At 38.4% G+C, this 21,872-nt stretch overlaps 1 protein-coding gene across 1 annotated transcript in view; it reads right to left on the reverse strand.

Annotated features, from left to right (window-relative positions):
• Positions 1-5,939: 5,939 nt before the first annotated feature.
• LAMA4 (laminin subunit alpha 4) overlaps positions 5,940-21,872 on the reverse strand; it is a 100,971-nt gene continuing 85,038 nt past the window's right edge. Inside the window, exons 26-38 of the mRNA XM_034060496.1 lie at positions 21,657-21,792; positions 20,398-20,535; positions 18,849-18,982; positions 17,366-17,530; positions 16,570-16,723; positions 15,647-15,840; positions 13,997-14,186; positions 12,990-13,145; positions 12,022-12,181; positions 10,885-11,015; positions 8,894-8,987; positions 7,851-7,970; positions 5,940-6,409 (exon numbers count right to left, since the gene is read on the reverse strand). Of these exons, the coding sequence (XP_033916387.1) occupies positions 6,264-6,409; positions 7,851-7,970; positions 8,894-8,987; positions 10,885-11,015; positions 12,022-12,181; positions 12,990-13,145; positions 13,997-14,186; positions 15,647-15,840; positions 16,570-16,723; positions 17,366-17,530; positions 18,849-18,982; positions 20,398-20,535; positions 21,657-21,792 (1,918 nt within the window). The 3' untranslated portion in view covers positions 5,940-6,263. The remainder of the gene's footprint in view (positions 6,410-7,850; positions 7,971-8,893; positions 8,988-10,884; positions 11,016-12,021; positions 12,182-12,989; positions 13,146-13,996; positions 14,187-15,646; positions 15,841-16,569; positions 16,724-17,365; positions 17,531-18,848; positions 18,983-20,397; positions 20,536-21,656; positions 21,793-21,872) is intronic.

Raw genomic sequence — 21,872 nt, forward strand, 5'->3', positions numbered from 1 at the left:
CGCGCCCCCTTAATGGCCGCGGCGGAGGGCGGGACGTTGCGGAGGGCGGGTTTTTCCAACTATGCGGCCTCCTCAGTGTTCCCCGCGTTAGTTTTGAGGTGGAATGTTCCATCTGCTGGTTTAATCCACCTGTCGGGAATGGAACATTCCATTAGGGAGTAAGGGGGTGTGTGAGGTAGGTTTTATTTTCCCCAAATGTTATTCTAAGGGATGGTGAGAAACGTGCCAAGTGATATGAAAATGCATATTAAAAATGTAATGAAAAAATGGTCATGTGGCAATGCAGTAATGATGTACCTTCCCTCCAGGCTTGTAAGTTATGTTTTTCTTTTAGCTCAGTTTTGTATTTCTTGTGCAAATAATTTTCCACAGCCCAGTGAGGAAGTGCCTTTTACTGAGTGTTGAACATAGCAACTTTGTGACTAAAAATGAGTGACAAGAAGTGTAGAGATGCTGTTGTCTTAGCATGGTTAGACTTTCCACAGCATAGCTGCAAAATCATAGAATTGTTTAGGTTGGAAAAGACATTTAAGATCCTAAAGTCCAACTGTTAACACTGCCAATTTCACTACTAAACCTATAAAGAATATGTGATACACAAAGCAATGGCGTGCAGAAAGCTCTTGAGGCACAGATGGCATTTCTGCTTCCTGTGGGAGAGCAAGAATTACTTCCATGCAACCCACTTCATTAGGCTTTATGGCTGAAACTATCCAACAAAATATGCTTTTTTTTCAAATGCAGTATTTCTAGTGCTGGTGTGTAAACAAAATTTGCTAAATGAAATTCTTAACAGATACTTGAATTCAGTGTATCTTAATCCTTTATTTGCTCTGGAGAAGCCATGGCACTTACTCCTGGTCATGACCAAGGATCCTGTAGAGATCAGCTGAAGTTCCCAGAAAAATAATGACTATTTGAAAAAAACTTTCCTGGAAAGCTTAAGTATGTATTGCAGCAAATGCAATATTGTACAGTATAATCATGTATTATAAAATATTCAAATCAAGATTATTTTTTTTAACTTGGTTGGAAGAGAAGAATCTATCTACTGGAAATCTGTATTGTTCCTAAGAAAAAATAATGAGTGACCCAAGCTTACTCAAGCTTTATGTCTGAAGTTGCAAAAGACCAATGGCTTCAGTGTTTGCAGCAGGCAGAAAGTTCAGCATGAATAGAGTTATACTGCCTCAAACACTTATTTTATAAACTAATCACTAGTATAAAACTACATGGATATTAATTAGGAAAGCAGGTAGTAATTTCTTATCTCTCTCTGGACAGACTAAATGTAACATTTAGCTTAATTTTGTTCCCTGTGTTTACTGGGGAAACTGTGTTTACTGTTACCTATGGGCTATGGTCTGTTCTAGCTGTGAGATGTGAAACTTTTCTATACCCCTTGCTTATCGTCACGTCCTTTAAGTTTTGCCTTCACTTGCCTTTTTAGCCTTACTTAGGCTAAAAGTGGTACATCATTGCTTGTAAGCATTCTAAAACTTAATTTAAAAGCTGCAGAAATCTCTTAATATTACTGTATCTGGCTTGCTTTTTTCTTGTGTAATTAGCTATACTTTCTGTTTGTTCTGTCACTTAGCTGTAGTTTCTCTGCTCTGTGTCCCATTAAGATTCAGCTTAATGGGATTTGCTCCACTGAACATGAGATTGCAGCAAGAAACTCAGTGCTTTGACTTCCAGTGTACTATTAAGAGGTCTGTGATGGCAAATGTAAAGTAATTATTCTCACTGAGCTTGGAAACACTATGAATCAGAGATGCAATTGAGATTCATATTCATGTGGGAATATGGTTATTTTTAGCTTCCAAAGGAGGTGGATGTGTAATAACCAGTTTGGGTTGATGCATGTGCTCAGAGGTTTAATGAAATGGGCAGATCAACTATGTGAAACAAATAATCATACACTGACTTTCTGTTTTCATTATAGATGGCGCTCTATTTCATCTATCATAGTACAAATGTATGTTTTTAGTTAGGTCCCCTCAGAGACTTTTTGTCTATGTTAATCATTTAATCTATAGTCGTGTGCTAATGAGTGCTTCTTAGCCTTACTTTCTCAGTAGCTTTTTTGTTGTTGATACATACAGTAATAGCGTTCCACAGCTTTGGAACATGAATTGTAGGCATAACTAAGTTACTGAAAGGAAATAAGTTGACATTGACCATTGCGAATCTGTGAATAATCCTTAAATTTCAACCATAAGAAGACATTACAAGTTAAATATATATTCTACGCTTTCAGCAGCTCTTTAATGACAGTCATTTGATTATTTAGGCCACATGCTGCTGTAGGGAGAATACACTGAAATTTGAACTAATGAGATTCCTTGATTTGTATCAGGGCTTAGTTAATTTATAGAATTATTAGGTTTGGAAAGGACCTTAATATCATCTAGTTCCAACCCCCCTGCCATGGGCAGGGATGCCTCCCATTAGACCATTACACCCAAGGCTCTGTGCAACCTGGTCTTGAATGCTGCCAGGAATGGAGCATTCACAACTTCTTTAGGCAACCTATTCCAGTGTCTCACCACCCTCTCAGTAAAGAACTTCCTTCTTATATCTAATCTGAACTTCTCCTGTTTAAGTTTAAACCCATTACCCCCTGTCCTGTCACTGCAGTCCCTGAGGAAGAGTTCCTTATGAAGGTGGGTTGTTTTGGATGGGTTTTGTTTTGTTTTTTTTTTTTTTTCTGGCTTAGGGTGGTTGGTTTTGGGGAATTACTGTGAGGCCTGTGACCCTTCATCTTATATTGTCCTTTTAAGGCTGTTGTCCATACTGCTGGTCCACGAGGAGAAGGAAAGGTTGATTGCCTTAATATAGGGCATCTCTACAGATCTTCAGAAATAAGAGGTAGAGAGGCCAGAGATCCTAATCTGATGCTCTATTTTGAAGCAGTTTGCTGAGTATTTAAACTGGAAACTGGATTCTTTCTTATATAGCCATGCAAATGTCAAATTTCAGACTATTCCATGATACAATAGTGTAGTTGTAGCCGTGATTTAGATAATGGCTATAACAACATTTACTAAAACCTTAAAGGTGGCAGAGAAAAGTTATAATTTCCTTAGGGTCAGTGCTCAGTTTTTTTGTAGGCTTTCTGCAGAATTGAGATAGGCTGTCCATTTGCATTTTTCAATATGAATATTAGACAGCATACCTCAGAACTAGAAGGTTTTTCCCAAATTTGTGTAGATGAAGGGTTTTGTACTTTGGAGACATAATTTTTAAGCTAAATACAGAATACTAACTGAATTCTGGGAAGATTTCTGCTTAGGCAGTTGCCTTCTCTTAAAGGCTTTGAAAGAGGCTTTGAAATGAATGCAGAGGTGTGTGTAATGTAATGCTGCATACAGTCTTTTCTTAGTGCATATGGAATGGTAATTTCAAGCTCTGTGTGGATGCTGGAGGAAGGGAAATTTGCTTTATTCTCTGCTGTCTCCTGAGTCTGCAAGTATCTTCCGGTTTCTAATGTTTTTCTTTGGAAATACTCTTCTGCAGAGGGAAACCCTGCATCTCTAAGGCCTAGAAAGGAAGTTATATCCTCCACAAATACTGCTGTGGTTGATTAGCTAGTGATACAGTAGAGAGAAGTGAATTGAATGGTAGCAGTTTATGAATTTTAGTGTGTTTTTATGCACATACTATTTTACTGTAGATTTAGTTTTCCATGTATAAAATATGCAAAGGACTGATTAATCGGAGAGTAATTCTTAAATGTAAATCCACTGAACAAAACCAAATCTCATTGCAGCAAATATGGCTAAGAAAACCACTGTTTATTCACAGAACTGGGATGTGGGTATCAGAAAATATGCTTTAGTTTGAAGTAGGTGTAAGACAGAAAAGCATTCACAGCGTGTGTGTGCCAGTTAACATACAATGCTCCACTTAATACCAGCATTCACTAAACTGTGATGCTCTTAAGGGGCACAAGCATATGCTATTCCTGGCAGTCTCTGCTTAGCAGCTGCAGGCAACTTTGAAAGGAATTTCACTAATGCTTGTAACGAACCTGTCTAAGCAGGGAATCTGCTGTTCTTTTCTCTCTGAGACTGGGGCCTGAGGAAGCTTAGCTCAGGTTGTGGTGTCATGAGATTGGCTGGGCCAGTCTAACAACTCTCACCACTGCCAGGAGAGAGGCTTTCTTTTTTTATCCCTGCTTCCAGCTGCGCAGCCCTGACACCATGCATGGTCTCTGGTATGAACTGGAAACCCAGCTCACTGACCTGAGGACATTCGTCCTCCACTCCGGTAATAAAAAAATTCCCAAACCAAGAGCCCCAAATGTTTCCTGTTCAGTGTCTGGATAGTAGCTGAGAGTAGGAAAGAGCTGAACAGGCATAATGGTTTTGTTATCTGAGACAAATATGGCATTTGAAGGCAACTGGATTTGGGGAACCCATAATGTGCTTGGTTCAGAGACACTGCAGAGGGATGCTCTTACTGCTTTTTTCTAAAGTCTGAACAGTGGGCTATGGAGTGACAAAAAGAGGGGCCTGTGTACCACTCCTAGAAGTACAGGGCCTCCCTACAGGGTTGGGAAGGGAATCAGGCCTGGGAGCATATTGCCTGAGAGTTGCAGGGAGCAGAATGGGAGATGTGTCCAGGAGAAGGCAGTTAGAACAGACATGGGGCTGAAAGCATGGGCAGGCATGAAAAGGCTGATGGAAGAAAAGGCAGTGGCTGCTGGAGCCACGCTATCTTCTCTTGTCCACTTACCACCCAACACTGGGCTCTAGAGACAAGTGGAGAAGTAGTGATAGGGTTCGAGCTGCTGGAGAGTTCCTGTGCCAGTGTGTCCAGAGCTTGCAGTTCTTTGTCTGGAGTAAGCTAAGACCATTTCAGTCAGTCAAAACCCCTTTCCTACTGAGAGAGTAGTAGGGATGCTACTGATTAGTAGATACAGATGTATCTTACTCTGATGATTCCTGGAGCTGCCCATAGATTCAAGGTCTTTGGATTCCAGTTGTCACTTTTGTGTTTTCCAGACGAGTTCCTATTAATTTTTAGTCTGTAGGGTTTTGTCCTTTATTTTTACGTGTTATACTTCACTGCTTTGCCGCTAGTCATGCTGTGAGTTCGTTCCAACAATAATTTGCCCTTCAATCATAAACCTTGCTGTCAAAAGAAGTTTATTTTTTAAAGAAATGAAACCTAAATGGCTTTGATGTAGGTTATCACTGAAGAGACTAAGTTTTGCAAGTAACGTGTGTCTATTTGATGTTCAAGCCTACTGTGAGCTAAAGCCTAGTATTAACTCCTGTTTACCCTCTATGGTTTTAACATGGCTTAGAGCTGCAGCCCTTTGCCTTCTGTTTAAGTCTTCCTGTTTCATCCCCAGTTTTTCTGCAGCAGCATATCTTCTGGGATACAATCCATAGAAATATGTTCCTAGTTTGAGGATTACTGCTGTAAACTGAAGCCCTATTTGTGTTACATTAGTATAAATGAGATCACAATGAGATTGTAGATTTAATGCTGTGCTACTATGTAAGTGCATTTAAAAATTTAGAAGAAAAACATGACATTTTGAATTTTATCTCTCCCTTCCTATATAAGACAAGTATTGCTCTAAAATTACCTAGGTAAATAATCAGTTATATAAAGTGTCTGTCTTAAGACATACACTCAATCTTCACATTGTGCTAGAATGTATTCATGAAGCCTAAAAGCAGAATGAAATTTTATTTTCATTGTTTGTAAGGTTACATAACTGGTATGCTGTCTGCCTCCCACTGTAGTTGAGGAATACATAAATGAGTTGAATGGAAAATTAAAAAAAAGAAATAAATCTTTGAACACAGTTATTTGTGATGTTAAGTCTATTATTTAGCTTTATTCTTTAATGTGCATTAGCAGATCTTTTTCTGCAAAACAAAAGGTGACCTAAGGCATAGAATGAAATAATGTAGAGGATCTATCTTGAAAGTAATGTATTTAATATAATTTTAATTTCTTTTATAATCCCACGTTTTCATGTAACAGACTGGCCACATACACTATAAGAAATGGTAAAGCTCACTCTTGTGGTATAGTAAGAGAAGTGCAGAAGCAATAGCCCTTTATTCAGTGATTTTTGTTTGCACATAAACATCAGAAGTGACCCTTAAACATACTGCTTTCTGTAGATGGATTCTTGATATTTTTATTCTTCTCTTGATGAACATAGTTTCTTTCTTTTTTTTTTCCCTATTTTCCTCTATGTGGTCTAAGAAACTTTACAGGATCGATGCAGTGCACTGTCAGGCTGCTGGACAGGTATTGATGCTTACGGCGCCACTAACCAAAGCTGCTTTACTGAAGCTCACTGGTTTTTCATCAATCATGAAGTTACGAATACAGCCAATGAAGGAGTTGCGTGTAGTCAGGCTGGGTGTTAGCAGAGACTCTGGAAGAAGCAGATTAACAAAAAAAATTAGAGCTTGTGATGACCAAAATAATCAGTTTGGTGGCAGAATCTTTCCAGTTTACTACTGACTGCAGCTCTGCTGAATCTTCTGTGGGTCTTTAAAAATGTCTGGCCTACAGCTTGTGTCCTAGAGGCCATTAGAATAAGTATGGGGAGTTGCTTTCATTTATGTAAAACTCCTCATACTATGTAGTAAAGGCCCAAGCTTGCCATTTTTGACATCTGCATTTTCTTTTAAGTAACAGAGTAGGTGAATCCTAGCCACATCGTAATTTCTTTTACCATTACTCGTATTGTCATCTGTGTCTGATTTGCTAGTTTGGAATTAGTTTACTATATTGCCATGGTATTTATTAGTATTATATCTTTTTTGTTGTCATGAAGTTCTTTAAGATTCTTCTGTGCCAGGGTGATAATAGCGTTATAAAGCCAATGTATGGCATTGCTTTAATATTCTGCAATTAATGTAGAAATAGAAGGCTCTATTACAATGCAGAACAGCATTTGTAATTACCACTTTATAATACCTCTCTGGGAAGAGTTCTGTCCTAAAAAAAATTCCAGTTTGGATTTAAAATGTGAACAGGCATCTGCGCATAGTTTCTGTTATTCCCTTTAGGCTCATTTTTCCTCCTGGTAGTGTGGGTTGGATGAGAACATCACACACTCAAGTCACTAATCCAGGATAGGCAATATAATAAATTTTGTAGTTAGAGCTCTTCATGATTGACGTGCAAGGCACAGAGAAATAATGCTGCATATTTTCAATGGGAAATGTACAGATAGCTTAAAAATTGAGTCACGTAGTGTTGATTACAGTTTGTATATGAACCCCAACAGAGTAGCTCTGTCTGTTGAATAAGGGAAGTAAATGTAGTAATCTTGGCCCACGCTACACAGATGGTCTGTGAGTCACAAATTCAAATTAGCAGACATCTGTGCAATAGAAATCACTAGTCAGAAAAAGAAATTTCATGTTTTGTCTTGTGTTCAAAGGTGTCATTGCTTGAAGAAGAGGAAATAAGCCTACCAGCAAAACACCCTTGGGACTCCAGTTACTGTGACAGTGAATTTCCAATCTCATAAATAAATAAATCATTTCTTAAAAATACCAGTAAGCCCATACAGGAAAGTAAAACAGAAAAATCCCACTTTTTTTCTATCTGGCTGACTTCTCTACAGAGTTCCTGCCTGATTCTCCAACAGCTGTGGCCGTTTTAATTTCAATGAAGGGGCACTTTTTTCATTTGAGAACTTGAGGCAGAATGTGTCTGATCAGGTCTGGAGCCTTTGAATTTTACCAGGTTGTTCGCATGAATTATGTTGTGCTCTTTTTTGAAATGAAAACAAAGTCTCTATGCTTTCTCTGGAAACTGTTGAAATTTGAGAACAACATACCAGAAAGCTGCCAAAAGCTTACCTGGTACACCTCCAATGAACACGGGCTCCCTGTGGTCAATTGCCTTTGGATTTAGTGGCCCTACGACGTGGTTGACTTCAGAGTCTACATCCAGCTGCACCACATTAGCATCTCTAATAACTGAAAGGAGAAACAACAGGGATCAAGAAAGTTGTAAGAAATAGCATGAGTTCTCTGTGACAAACAGGAATTTGATCTGAATAGTCCGATTTAGTGTTTGCTAAACTGGGTGTGAGCCATCAGTGACAACGTGGGCAGATCCTGGCAGAGCAGGGCCAATGGAAGATACGGAGTGGGAGCAAGGATGCTGTTGAGTGGGGCTCTGGATTGCTGCTAGATGTGTCTAGGCTGCAGTGTATGAGCATACAATGGCATGTGGCTTAGAAAAATGCATTGAGGTTTCCTCCTTCCTTATGTGCCTTGGTTTCCTTCAGAAGGCATAGGAAACCAGAAGGCATAGGAAAAGGGTGCATACTCGGATCTCTTGTAGGTGTGACACTTGGAGACATCCCAAGTCAGCATACAGGAACGTAAGGAATTTCAAAGTATTTGAGGTTTAGAAGTACTTTTTGACTTTCAAATTTGGGAAAGAAGGATGGCTGATTGATACAGAGGCTGTAAACATCTCTCTGTGAAGCAGAGGCCCTCTAGATCTGTCTTGTTATTTGACCTTTAAATGCAGCATATACTTGTGCCTACTACATTCTACCAATTTATTTAATCTCTAACTGGGAAAGAAGAATATAATCCGTTATACGATTTAGGAATTTCAGCTATGCTGTCTTTTGTTCTTTAACAAGGAGCTTCCATCTTTGCTTATTCTTTGAAGGAACTTGTGCTTGTCCTCCCAGGAAGCTGTACAGATCTTGTATCTGAGGGATGAATATGACTGTCTATTACACAGACCTGTGTCTTGATAGATGAAAAGGAAGAACTGAAAATATGACCCCATTCCCAGTGCCCTGGCCCATATAGATGGATATCTAGGGAGGGAGAACTGGGTTCTGTCACCCTTACTTAGGAAATGATCATGTTTTACTGACCTGCAACTCGGTGCCACCTGCCATCACAGAGACTCTGTTTCAGTGTCACTGAAGTTGAAAAATCCCTGATTCCATTATTCAGTTTCACAGTAACCTGGGGGAAGATAACATAGTTGTCACTGCCTCTTGTTCTCTTTTTTCCTTCTGTTGTAATAATGCTGTATTCCCCACTCAAAACATGTCTGGTATGTAAGTGAAAGAAAAGCATGATTTCATGAAATTCTTTAAAATAAAGAGTTTCTAATTCACAGATTTGAGTTACAAGTTTTTGTGTTCCCCCTTTCCTCCTCCCATTCAATAGTTCTGCAAGATTTCTGATTCGAGCTCAAGGAAGAGTTCAAATCAAAATTGAAAGATAACAGCTATTTTCACTAAAATTTTCTAGTACTGCTACTGTATAATTTCCTGTGTGGTAAATTAGTGTTTAGAAGCATCAGATGATATTTTGGTATCTTGCTAACCACTTAATAAGGAAAACAGTCATGAAAACCTCAAGAGTAAACAAGCAGACGAGATGTGAGAAAGAGATAGGGAAGTTAAGAATGACTTTAAGTTACTTGGCCAAATTTACCAGAACTCTCTGGCAGAGCTGGAAAGCGAACCTAATTCTGCATTTTGTACGTGTCATGTCCCTGTTGCAGCACACAAGATTCCCGCTGTTGATTCCTGGAGAACTCCAGAGCCCAGCCACTCAGGCTTTTCAAATGTCTAAGTTGTCCCTGATAAATGCTGACACCTTGTTGACTAAAAATATTAATTTTAGAGGATCTCTGTTTCAATATAGATGTAGCTATGATTTTTTTTTTTGTCCCACAAAGGCATGAGCAAACAAAAATTAAATGATCCTCATGTTCTCTTTTATTCATCCTTGGACAAAATATATAGGAGCTATTAAAGCAGCAAATACAGGTTTGTGAGTGAAAGTAGTTCCTTAATAAATCACCCAGACAAGCTGTACTGATAGAGATGTATACATTTAAAAGATGAATTAAAGGTGGTGATTTTATTTGCCCAGCAAATATGTTTTCACAAAATAGGTCTTTGGTAGTACATTCAAAGAGAACAGATAGTTGATGGTAAAAACCACAAATGCTTATTAAGAAGGTAGCTGGTGCACCTGTTGCAGTGACAGCAGGGAAGAACTGCTTTTGCAGGGTGATTTTTATTTATGAATTTCATATGTGTTACACAGGAAGTGAGGTTTGAAGCAGTAAGACAGTATCTTTTGTTAGACCAATGATACAGTTGGTAGCCCAGACAAGTTTCTGGATACGCAAACCTTCCATCAGATCTTTACATAAGAAGTATTAGGCTGGACCAGTTGTATACAGGTGCAGCCTTTAAGTATGCATTTAAAGCAATGCAACCTGCTTTAAAAAGTCCTTTGTTAGTTCAGCAGGGACTAGCTACAGCTGTAAGAATGGGCTTTATCTTACCTAATCAGCTGTCAGAAATTAAGTGCCTGACTGAAGCACCTGTTGTTCTCTCTACAGTCAATATAGAAAAATAGATTCTCTGAATGACAGATCAACAACCAAATCAACAGACAATCAGAATTTTCCCTTTCCATCACTGTCCCTATTACACACATACATGTTAGAGGAAGAAGACACTGAGAGCAGCTCAGACTTCTCATTTAATAAAAAAGATATAAAAAATCATTAGCAGTTACCTTCTTGTAACTGTTACACCTTTTTAATGTGTGGATGAAAGAGCAGCAGCAAAGAGTCAGTGTTCTTGCTTCTTTCCAACTGCTCATTAAATATTTATGTGTGGCATCAGTAAAGTGATCTGATTTTGTCTTAGGTGTTATTTTTTTGCATTTTAAAATAAATATCTGGGTTGCTTAATCTAAGCAATTAATGTATTGAGGAGAGAAATAAGAATCAATTAATGGCAAACTTGTAAGACAAAAGCTATATATAGCAGAGCCCAAATAGGTAGGAGAGGAATCAGTCAGAGCAGTGGAAGAAATGTGACCTTCATTATACCTGTCCATTTCTCATGTGCATATTCAGGTACTCTCCATTCACACTGTGACCATGCAGTAAAATTCCTGAGCTGCTTCGGGGACGTATTTCAAAAACAACTTCAAATTTCAGACCTAAACTGAAGGATTCATCTGTGAAGTAAAAAGAATAACGTTCATTTTGTAGTGAGTTAGTGATGAAATGGGACATTTGTTCAAAGTCAAAATAGAAATTCATAGCCCAGGGTGGAACTTATTTATCCTGTCTTTCAAGCTATTGAAACATGTGCCAGTACACATACTTGAAGAGATAGCATGGTGTGCTGTCAATGACCCACTTCAACTTTTGTTTTGATTGTTTGCTTGGCATACTAATAAAGGTTTCTTTATATGTCTCACTATTAAAAAGAAAAAAAAAGTGTTTTGTTTTAAAATATTTTTTAGCAAAGAAATGGGAAATGGACAGCAGAAAGTAAATTATCTGGTTCTTTTGGCAGTTTCTTACTGTGCAATTTGCTGGATACTAGCAGTCTTTACACAGTGAGTGGGAGTTCACTTGAGCTTTGATTCAGTAAAAGGAAAAAACTCCCTTTTCCAATCTGGTTTTAGGCCAGGGAGCAAATTAGAAGCATTGTACAATAATTCTTAGTGTTGTGCAATTTCCTTTCCTGTTCAGATCAGAGGCTGTGTGATAAAAAAACCCTCATAAAACACCTCACACAGCAGGCCTAAATGACAGAAAAGATCAGTTCTGTCACGCTGTTAATTATCAAGACATGCAGAATGCCTTTCCTTAGGATTTCTTAATTGTATGTTAATAATTAAAAATGAAAGTGATGACCATTTGCTGGTGGGCTTGGTCTTAGCTTCACTTCTACATGTCTGTGATAATTGTTACCATATTATAATCTGTTTCCTTGTGAAATTACTCTAATTATTTGAAATGCATACATACATATATATTTATGTAACACTGTTAAGTTTCATGGTGACATTGTGACCTGCCAAAATCAGCTCCTTACTACAATAATGATCTGTATCCAATAATCCTTACAGTTTACAGCCTCAGAAATTACCACACCCTTTAGTGAAGCACATTCTGAAGCACAGTGATTACTACAGTGTTATTATGGGATACATTTGATTAGTAGTGTTTTACCAAGGACTACATATCCTCCTTCCGATGAAAAGTATGTTCCTGCTTCTGATGGGCCTTCAAAGCAAGGTGTGACACTAAATGTCTGCGAAGCTGAAGTGATTGATCTTCCATTGAGCTGTAAATTGCTGAGACAACCACTAAAACTGTAGACAGAATTAATCTGAAGGGGAAAAATATAAAAAAGGCATGATTAGTAGGTAAACTGCTTGCGGAAGGAAAGAAACTCTTCTGACCTTATTTGTGCTTGTTTATGAGCTATAAGGCTGTGACTGTCTGGTGCATCAGTTTTGAATTAAAAAGCAGTTTCCAGAGAAGAGAAGCAGGACCAATACTTTTCATAGCCTCTCATGTCTCTCTGATGACTTTAAGGTAACTCCAGCTTGTATTTCTCTTACTGAACCATAAGAAACAAAACCCAAGTAGAGCAAGATAGTGTTAAACATACCTTATACCCTCAAGACTTGAAAGGGGTCTGCATTTTCTGAGTAGTGTTATCTGCCTTGTTAAGTGCATAACACTAAGGATTACCTTGAAGGAGACTTGGTTGTGTTCATTTTTGCTTTAACACTCCGTATACTTCAGTACCAAGGTGTAGAGTGGAATCCTGACTTCTAGGTACTGTCTTAAACAGAGATACTAAAGGCAACACTAAAATCTCTACAAAACTCATCTGTATCTCACACTTCAGGGTGAAACTGATCTTACCTAACTTTACCTGTATCATCTAAGCTTGAATGTCACTAGGATTACTCTGTTCCACCTGCTTTCCATTTGCTGCTGCAAGTCTATGGAAGTCTAGCCCAGCTACTGCCAGCCTAGCCTTGCAAGAGATTTGCTATCCACTTGAACCTGAGCTGCTTGCTGAGAATTCAGATCATAATATGCTTTTGCTGGAACTCATCCTTACAGTCAGTTTTGCATTAGCTGCACATAGAGGTACGGATTGATGGAATGGGTGTGTGCTTTACCTGGATATTTTTTACAGCTTTTCCAGGAGCTACACCCCCGATATAGAGTGGTTCAGTGACTTGCCAGGTATCAGCATTACCCACAAAAGGTTCTTCCAGTACTCGGAGACCATCAATTATCAAACGACCAATATTTTTTCCTCTAATAAATATCACCTAGAAAGGAAAGAAAAAAATCTGAAAGATTACTTTCATCTGTTGAGGAAACACTCCGGTATAGTGAAAGAAGATAAGAAATTTGAGAAAAGCTTGTAAGTGATATGCTACAAGCCTGTTATATTAATTGCCAATATTCTTTGCTGTATACCCCTCTCTCTTCACATTTGTGTAAGGGCTAGATAGTAACACTGCTGTCTTTCTTGCATTTTGCTGTACAAGACAGATTTAATCACGGTGTCATGAGGTAATTGAGCTCTGTCATCTTATATTAGCCTATATGATTCATTGCTACAGTACTATTGCTGTTCGCATTTTCATGGTCTTCGCTAGTTTACAGTCTGGTTCCATCCAGCCTGCTTTAAATATTTAAGTGTCCAAGTTAGCAGTTTAGTGACTGTAGACTTCCTCTGTAGTCAGTGAGGAGAAAGAGACACATACAGAGGGAAATTCACCTTGACCCCTAAAATTCACTTTTTGTTTTCATAGGCTTCGGAGGGAGCCTAAGACAGCTGTGCTCTTTGCTTAGGCACTTCATAGAAATTTGCTGAACAAAATCCTTTCCTAGTTAACCCTTACTTGCCTCACAGCTCTGCTTATTTCTGTCACTTCTGTTCAGCTGTTAGTGTTGGGAATTGCTGGATTTTTATAGTAGAGTCACTTTCCTGTCCCTAGTTAATGACTTGATAAAATTCTGCATGGAAGATTTGAAAGTATTGGCAGAAATTTCTCAACATATAGATGTGATTATGAACACATGAATGAAAACTCCTTTAGCTGTCACATCAGTCGTGTCTTTACTGCAGCCTTGATAGCATGTGCCATCATAACGGTTACTTTCTTTTACTTACATTGTGCCAAAGGCCATCATTGTATTTCTCTTGACTCTTAATCCTTATCTTCTGATGACCAGCATTAAACATAAAGACAAGTCGGCCATGAGCAACGAAGAGTGCCATGAAGTTGGTCTCTTTTTGATCCGAGACATAGAAAATCATTCCATGAGAAGACTGAGTTTTCAGACTGATAGAGAACTGAGCTCTGTCACATAAAAACACAGTATAAAAATTAGAGGAGATATAATTAACTTAAACCGCAGGCAGTGAAATACTTAGATTTTGCTCTCATCCAAATGGATATGCATTTCCTTTATAGAACCATACTGGTTTTGGAGTAGAAGTTAAAGTTGGAGGAGAAGCTGCTTCACAAGGAGCTTGTTTTCAGAAATTAAAATCTCTGGCATAAAAAAAAAAATCAATACAGACCATCACTAAGTGACACTATATACACTAGATTTTCATTCCTGTTGAACAGCAACAAGGGGACTTTTTAACTGTGATGGCATAGAGGCCTTACAGTTCAAAAATTATGTTATTCCATGCTCACTGCTAAGCTTCTCCTTCCCTGTAGTTGTGAATTGTAAGATAACTTGGCAAGTTTTATCAACTTGGTTTGACACTGTCAACAGTGATGATTTTTTCAGTGGTTGGTATTATTACTTTGGTCTAAAAAATTGCATAGCTGCAGTGTTGCAGGACAGTGTCAGAACCGATTACTCCTGCTTCTTATGTCAGGTGATGAACCTAGCTTCCGTTCTTCATATTGCCTGGAGGATCTATGTATATGTGTGCATGCGCATTCCAAACATACTTACGCTCTTGCCAATATTAGTTGTTTTAAAACGTTACAAGTCATTGTTTTTTTAAAATGCTCATTACAATGACAAATCTGCAGTAACAGTCGTAAAACAAGTGTGACTAGTAGGAATGAAGAGACATACTAGGGCTTGGGTTTTCCTTCTTCATATGGGCACCATGAGGACCGCCCTAAGTAAAACACTAATAAATTAAAACAAACATAATGCTTTTTTTATTTAAATCAGGAAATAGCATTCTTCTTTTATAAGTTAGTGGTCTGGTATGTTTCCAGGAAGTGCTGTGTTGTTGAATTTATAGTCTTTCATGGAAAGTATTAAACCAAAATCCTTTGTTGGTTAACATACCATATAGCATATTTTGTGGGACATGAAAATTCAATGTCCACAATACCTGGACTTTATTAATTACCTGAATTTTCATTATGGCGTGAATTGGCCATGGTTTTCATAGCTTTATATCCTACTGGCCCGTGTAGAATCCTAACCACTAAATAGTTGACAAGGCCCAATCAACATGTAGCTGCTTCATTTCTTGGAGGACTGTTGTGTTCTTTTCCAGCTCTGCTCTAATGCCATTGCTTCTTCTGTCAAGAGACTTATGGCACCTTGCTTATAAAGAACTAACATCCTCAAAGTCTTCATATAAATAGTCGAGGAGACACATTTTGTTAATAAACAATGCAGATGAGGACTCCACAAGAGGGATGCAACTGGAAGCACATTATATTAATTGCTCTTACTCAACTGAGATATCTTTTAATATATTCTAACAACATGCCCTATGCAAAAATTAGCCTAAGATACAAAGAAAAAAGCCAGGGTAACAGCAGAAAGGTCTCTTCACCTTTGACTGAAATCCTTTGGTATGTGATCAAATTCTTGCCGGCTGTTTGCAGTTCCTCCATACTGATATGCATGTTCAGTTGCCTTGGGATTCATGGGCAAGTGGCACTGGGGGTCTCTCTGCATATTCACTTCTTGATACAGTTTTTTGAGGCCAGTTGAATGCTGTTGAATCTTGTCTTTATCTCTTCCCACCTTCATAGAAAGAGAGCATTAATCAGAAATTTTAAATAAGATTGGACATAATAAAATAACAGTATCATTTATGTCTAAGCTAGTGCTATATTTTTTCTTTATGAAAATACCAGGAATGGTTCCAAGACAATTTCTTCCATGAACAGATCTGCTATAGATGCTGATTTAGGGCAGAATGAAGGAAAAACAGAATACTTGTATTATATGTAGCTAACAACTATAATTCAATTATTTTGCAGTTTTCCTAATTGAATTTTTTTCTCTCAGCTTTTGACGATATCAGCTATACTGTAGGCATAGGGACATGCTTGGACTAAAAGTTCTGCATGCTGAAAGGTTTTTTTTTTTCACATTTATATTAATGCATGCTAATTGTACCCAATAGAGAGAGCTAAACAGAAGTAGCTGAGAACAGAAGCAAGCTTATTGCCTTAGGATATAAAAGAAATCAAGAAGGCTTGTTTCCACAGTATTCTTTTAAAGATGTCATAAAATTTGTTTTACAGTTCCAGCAAGATAATTATGCACATGTAGGCCAGATAGGTGGGGTCAGGGCAGTCATTTGCAGTGATGGAATATATGAAGGAGTAGGATCCTTTCTTTCATATATCTGGAATAGCCTTCATGTGGTGCATTTTGGATCCATAATTTGGAGAATACCCAGTCATGTCACAGTATGTGTCAACTTTGGAAAACTCGAGGGTGGCACTGGGGCAATTTGTAGCAAACCTTTTTATTACGGTTTCCTTTGGCTTTTGATGAGTTTTTTCCTTTCTTATGGAGAAGAGCAACTGGAGGAGATTCAACAGGACATCCATATAAAGAAGTCTGAACTTTCTCAGGGTACTGCTGGAAATCTTCCACTTCAACCTCTCGATCCAACCTATGTTTCAAAGAGGGGATGACAGGAACAAGTCATCAAGTACTGGAATTGTCTTCAGAAAAATCACAGAACCTTACATTTATAGTTGAAGCTGTGTTTGGATGGGCTTTTTTTCATTCTTGGGTCATGGATAATAGTACAGATTTATCAGTCAATGTTTGGGTAATGCAGGCAGCCTATCCTAGCTCTGCCTGTTGATCCATGCTTGCATAAACAGTCTCAATCTGCAGCATCAAATTCACTTTAAAATCTTTTTAAGATTTAACATGACCAAACTCCTAACTTCACACGCTTCTTTGAGATGACTTAATATAATTCTGTTTCAAAGGCAGAGCTGAAAGCTACATAATATAAATGTAAATTAGAGCTATGCAAATCATACATTGCACCAGCAGTATTAGCAGGTACAGGACTGAAAGCTGATTTACATTAAATTATTCCCACTTTAACAGCACCTTAACTCAGCAGGCCTGTGCCAGCAGATTCCATGGCAAATAAGGTAAGAAACTCATTCACACATACTGTCTAGCCCCACAAAATGAGACAGATTTTTCTGGTGACAGTAAATCAGTTCTCTTGAGCTACTATTTGAGCTGTCAGACAGTGATTGCCTGGTAATGTGTTCGGGGGGATGCTACACACCTAGTGAAATAAGCATTGCTTATGCAGCCGGTGAAGTTGGCTTGCTGTGTTCTGAGGGGAGAGCCACCAAAATAGAACTTCTTGATGCTATCTGGGCTTTTCCCTGCTCTGTCCTTTGGTGGGTTCTTCTTGCTTTGCTTCTTGTCATCCACAGTCAGCTCATATCTGCAAAGGCAAAGCATCCGTTTTGTAGGCTAGTTTTGGAAATGTCAGTGCTAGTGGTTACACAGTATATTACATGCACCCAAAAATGCTCTGCTCAGCATATATATTACTGAATGGTAGTGCTCAAAGTCCTAAGAAGATCTTGCTTCCAAAAAGTAGCAGTGCAATAACCCAGTGAGTCCAGAGTTGAGTACAGAGGCCCATGGATTTCGTAATAGCATGGGTTTAGTTGTGAAGTCCAAAAAAATAACAGTCCACTCAGTGAAGACAGATAAACTAAGGGATTGGTAATAAGTGGATGAAGCCACCACTTGGGTAATACAAGATCTAAGCATAATCCTTCTTTATACCTGTAGCCATTTTTCCTTCTCTTTCATCACAGTACATTGATGTTTGAACTTACAAATTGTTTTTTTTTTTTTTTTTACCTTATCTCATTTTTGAACACACTGATTGCTGCAGAAGTCAGGAAGGGCTGTATTGCTTTAATAAGAAACCTAGTATAACTAAAGTAGCAGCCATCGGTTTTGTTTGGCAAATTCAGAATTCAGCACTCAGGGAAACATGGCAGTCCCCAAGGCTATTCCAAAGCAGCTTTCCGCACCTTCAGCTTTTCAAACTATAATTCTTGGGTGTCAGAAGATGTAGCTACAAACCTCTATTTCCATTAGAAATCTGAGTAACACCGGGTTGTATCTGCACAGATAAGATTCTTGAAGAAAGATGCTTTGATTATTTGATCCTCTAAGAAAATTTTATATATAATGTAAGATGTACCAACAAAACAATGCTTTCAAATTGTTTAAGAAGCATATATGAACGCTTCTTCCCTACTACTGTGTTTCATCTTACATTCGTGTCTGTCAGTGCTAAAAATATTTCAAACATGTTCCACTGTATATATCCCAAATGAATGCTTTTTTGTGAAGATGTCTCAATTACTCCAGGGTCAGTTTGGAATTGCTTTAACAAATAGAACAATCAATCCTGCTGAAAAATTAATCTCATGCTAGTCTTAAATTATATTAAACTGCTTTTCATAGCAGAGGACAAAAAAGGACTAAGCTTTTAGAGGAAAATATAATTTTAGTTTTACTAAAAATTCCCAGCATCTTGTGTTCAGGCCAAGCTGGCCAGTTTTCAGTTATACAGATTTTTGACTTTGTATTTTTTTAACTGGATTAATCAGTGAAACTTACTACTTCAAAAAAAAACCCACATAAACAACAGTTTGAAAATGGATATTGAATGATAGTGTGCTTTACAAGCAATATTTATATTCTAAAGATAGGGAACAAAAGATGCTGGCCAGCTTTACCTTTCTGAGGTGACAGAAGTAACGATGAAGTGGGTTTTTCCGTCATTGTAATTTCTGTCTGGTGATTGAATTTTTATTCCACTTGCATTTAAAACCACAGCACCTCTGTCCATAGAGATGGATAATACATCTGACTGAAATACAAACAAAACCATCTTCATAAGCAAGTGTAACAGAAAAGTTAACAGTTCTGTGCATTTTCCTGTTGTATTTATTTTCCTTCCTGCTGTTTTCATTGTTTGTGCTTTATTTGCAGAAAGGTGCACTGAGAAGCAAAATAGGAGATAATCTCATTGGAATTGATATTTTTACCTTTTTTTAAGTCTGAATTCTGGGAATTCTGCTGATTTTCTCATGTAACTGTCATATGAGCTCCTTCCATCTAGCATGGATGTATGGTGTTTACATTTCATTTGTGGTTCTAGTATCCCTAGTACTGTATAGAGCAGCTGTTACTGCAAGATTCCTACTGGCAGAAGATAAATCAATTTTTTCCTTTGCAGGATCATCCTGCGTCATAGCAGGAATACTCTGTTCCATTAAAGCAAGCACTGCCTCTCTGCACTGGTAGGAATCGCCATGTCTCATTCTGTCAAGTGGTAATTAGCTGAACCTCCATTTGTTAAGTAGGGCACTTGGTACCTCATAGGATTAGAGCTTTTGAGTTAAAATCTGAGGGCCTCATTTATGCAAATGATGTGGATAACCGACATGGTTACTGATCTCAATTTAAGCTAATACTCCAGACTGTAAAATGTAAAAGTTGAGGAGTGGTTATTAGTGTCATACGGCCTTCCCTGCTGATCTGCAAGTGTGGCAGAACAGACATTTGGGGGTGGTTGCAAATGTTCTGTCATCGGAGCTCATGCTTGCTACAGATGTCAGTCTGGGCCTGCAGGATCTTGGAATCACTCTGGCTCACACACCGTTTTGGGAGTGCAAGTCCGTATTTCTGCCCACATCACACCTCTCAAGGGGACATTTAGAGCAGTCTGGCTTCCCATAGCTGCAAAGAGACATTCTTAAGAGCAGCTTTTCCCATTCGAAGTACCATCTGGGAATACAGGCAGCTTTCTGACCGATTTCTGTCAAGTCACCAATGCTCAAAATGCCATCCCACTAATTCAAACAAACTTTCTCTTTGCTTCTGGGGGTTTGTCCCTGGACGGAAAATGTCAGGCTCTTGATATCATTTGTATGTTGGTAGCATCTACAGGTACAAATAGGGATTGCAGTGCTGCCTAGCACGGCAAGATCCACTGTGCATTTTTGCCCCAAGGACTTTACTGAGCACAAGTACATATTAATTCTAGGCATATGATCAAATTCTCTTCACAACATCAGAATAATGTCTAAGCATTGCTAGTTTTCATCTGTAGATCAAATGCAAACTGTGAAAATGAGGTCATCAGTGGATGCTTCTACATTGTGGATTGCCTTCTCTGTTATGAAACCATGAAGCGAGAAATTGTATTATTCCTTTACTATTCTCCTGAGAAACAATGCAAGGATAAAAGAAAACTAATTGAAAAAAAATATATATACTTACTCCTTCAGAATAGTAAAACAGCAGCCCATTGGGCTGCAATGTCCGGAAATTAAAGCCTCCTTCAAATTCACTAAAGAGGGAAACTTTTTGGCTTGATGAAATGAAGCTCTCTCCATTGAAATATGCTTTGCGGGACATCTGCGTATTACATAAAACAAAATTGCAAATAACACTCAAAAAACATTCAAGTCATAAAAAGAATGAGGCTATTTCTTGGGGAGTTTTTTTTTTTTTAAAGATGCTGCCAGTTCAGTTCTATTCCTCAATTTTTCCTGTTTCTTAACCTGATTCATACAGGCTTTCCCTTGCATGCTGTGAAAGTCTTAAGAAGGTGTAGGCAATTCATTCTCAGTTTCCTGGGACTCTTGGCCTCATTCTAAGCCTGCTGATGTTAGTGAGCATGAAGACTAGAAGCACAGGGGCTCAAGTCCATGTCTGAGCTGTGTGGCACTGAGCCACCATCTCAACATGTGATATATTAGTTTGTGTGCTGCACTGAGAGCTTGGATAGGGTGGAAGGGTTTTGGACATGGTGATCTATAATCCTCTGAGTATTAGGGTTAAACTGGGTCTGAGGTGGGGCAAATTGCAGTTAGCTTCCTCCTTGACAGAAGGTGAGGTTATGTGAAGAGTTCTACAAGAGGTGGGGTCCTTCATCTCCACAGGTTCACAACATGGCTTTGGATACACATAGCCATAAGATAAAGAGCACAAACACTGTTTAGATTTGCCAGCTTTGCATTGTAATGAACAAATTCTGAATGATGGAAGGGATCAGAAGTGAAATGGCAATTTTCTCAGTGTTAATGCTGGTAGAGTTGATTTGTGTATCACAAAGGAAGAGCTGGCCTAACTTAAAGGGAGAACTCATTTGAAGGGTGAATATCTTGCTGTCTTTTTCATTTTATACGTCTGTATTAGGATGCATGTGAAGACAATTCTCCTTGTTTCTTTGAGAAAAAAATAAATTATGTTGGAATATTTCCTTTCAGAATACAACACACAATTTGTTTCAGATCCAGCTGCATTCTCACATATGATAAGAATATCAAGTCAAACACCTCTGCTGTAATTTAGGGTGAAAATTGGGTAGTATGTCACCAGACTTAACATACACAGGCACCCCCCCACCCCCTGTCAGTGAATGCCTTGTCAATTCCTTTGTTGAAGACTTTCTATTGCTTGGAGTAAAACTCAAGCTCACAGCTGTACCCATTGCCAAAAATTTGTTGCTATCTCACACATGATGTTATACTTACCAGTGAATCCTCTGGACACCCATAGCTGATTCCCAGGGTTCCTGGTTCTTCTAGCAAGTTGAAATCCTTCTTCTGGAACTGGAAACCCTTCATGCAGCCTTTAAAGCCGATAATTCCTGCAAGATGTGAGCTGATGCTGTTGGAAAACAATGCCAAACAAGCTGCAGTTAGATAGCCCTTGCCTTTCTGAAAAGACTTTTATCACCAAGGTGTTCT

Source organism: Melopsittacus undulatus, chromosome 3 (assembly GCF_012275295.1).
Source record: "Melopsittacus undulatus isolate bMelUnd1 chromosome 3, bMelUnd1.mat.Z, whole genome shotgun sequence".
Classification (NCBI taxonomy): Eukaryota; Metazoa; Chordata; class Aves; order Psittaciformes; family Psittaculidae; genus Melopsittacus; species Melopsittacus undulatus.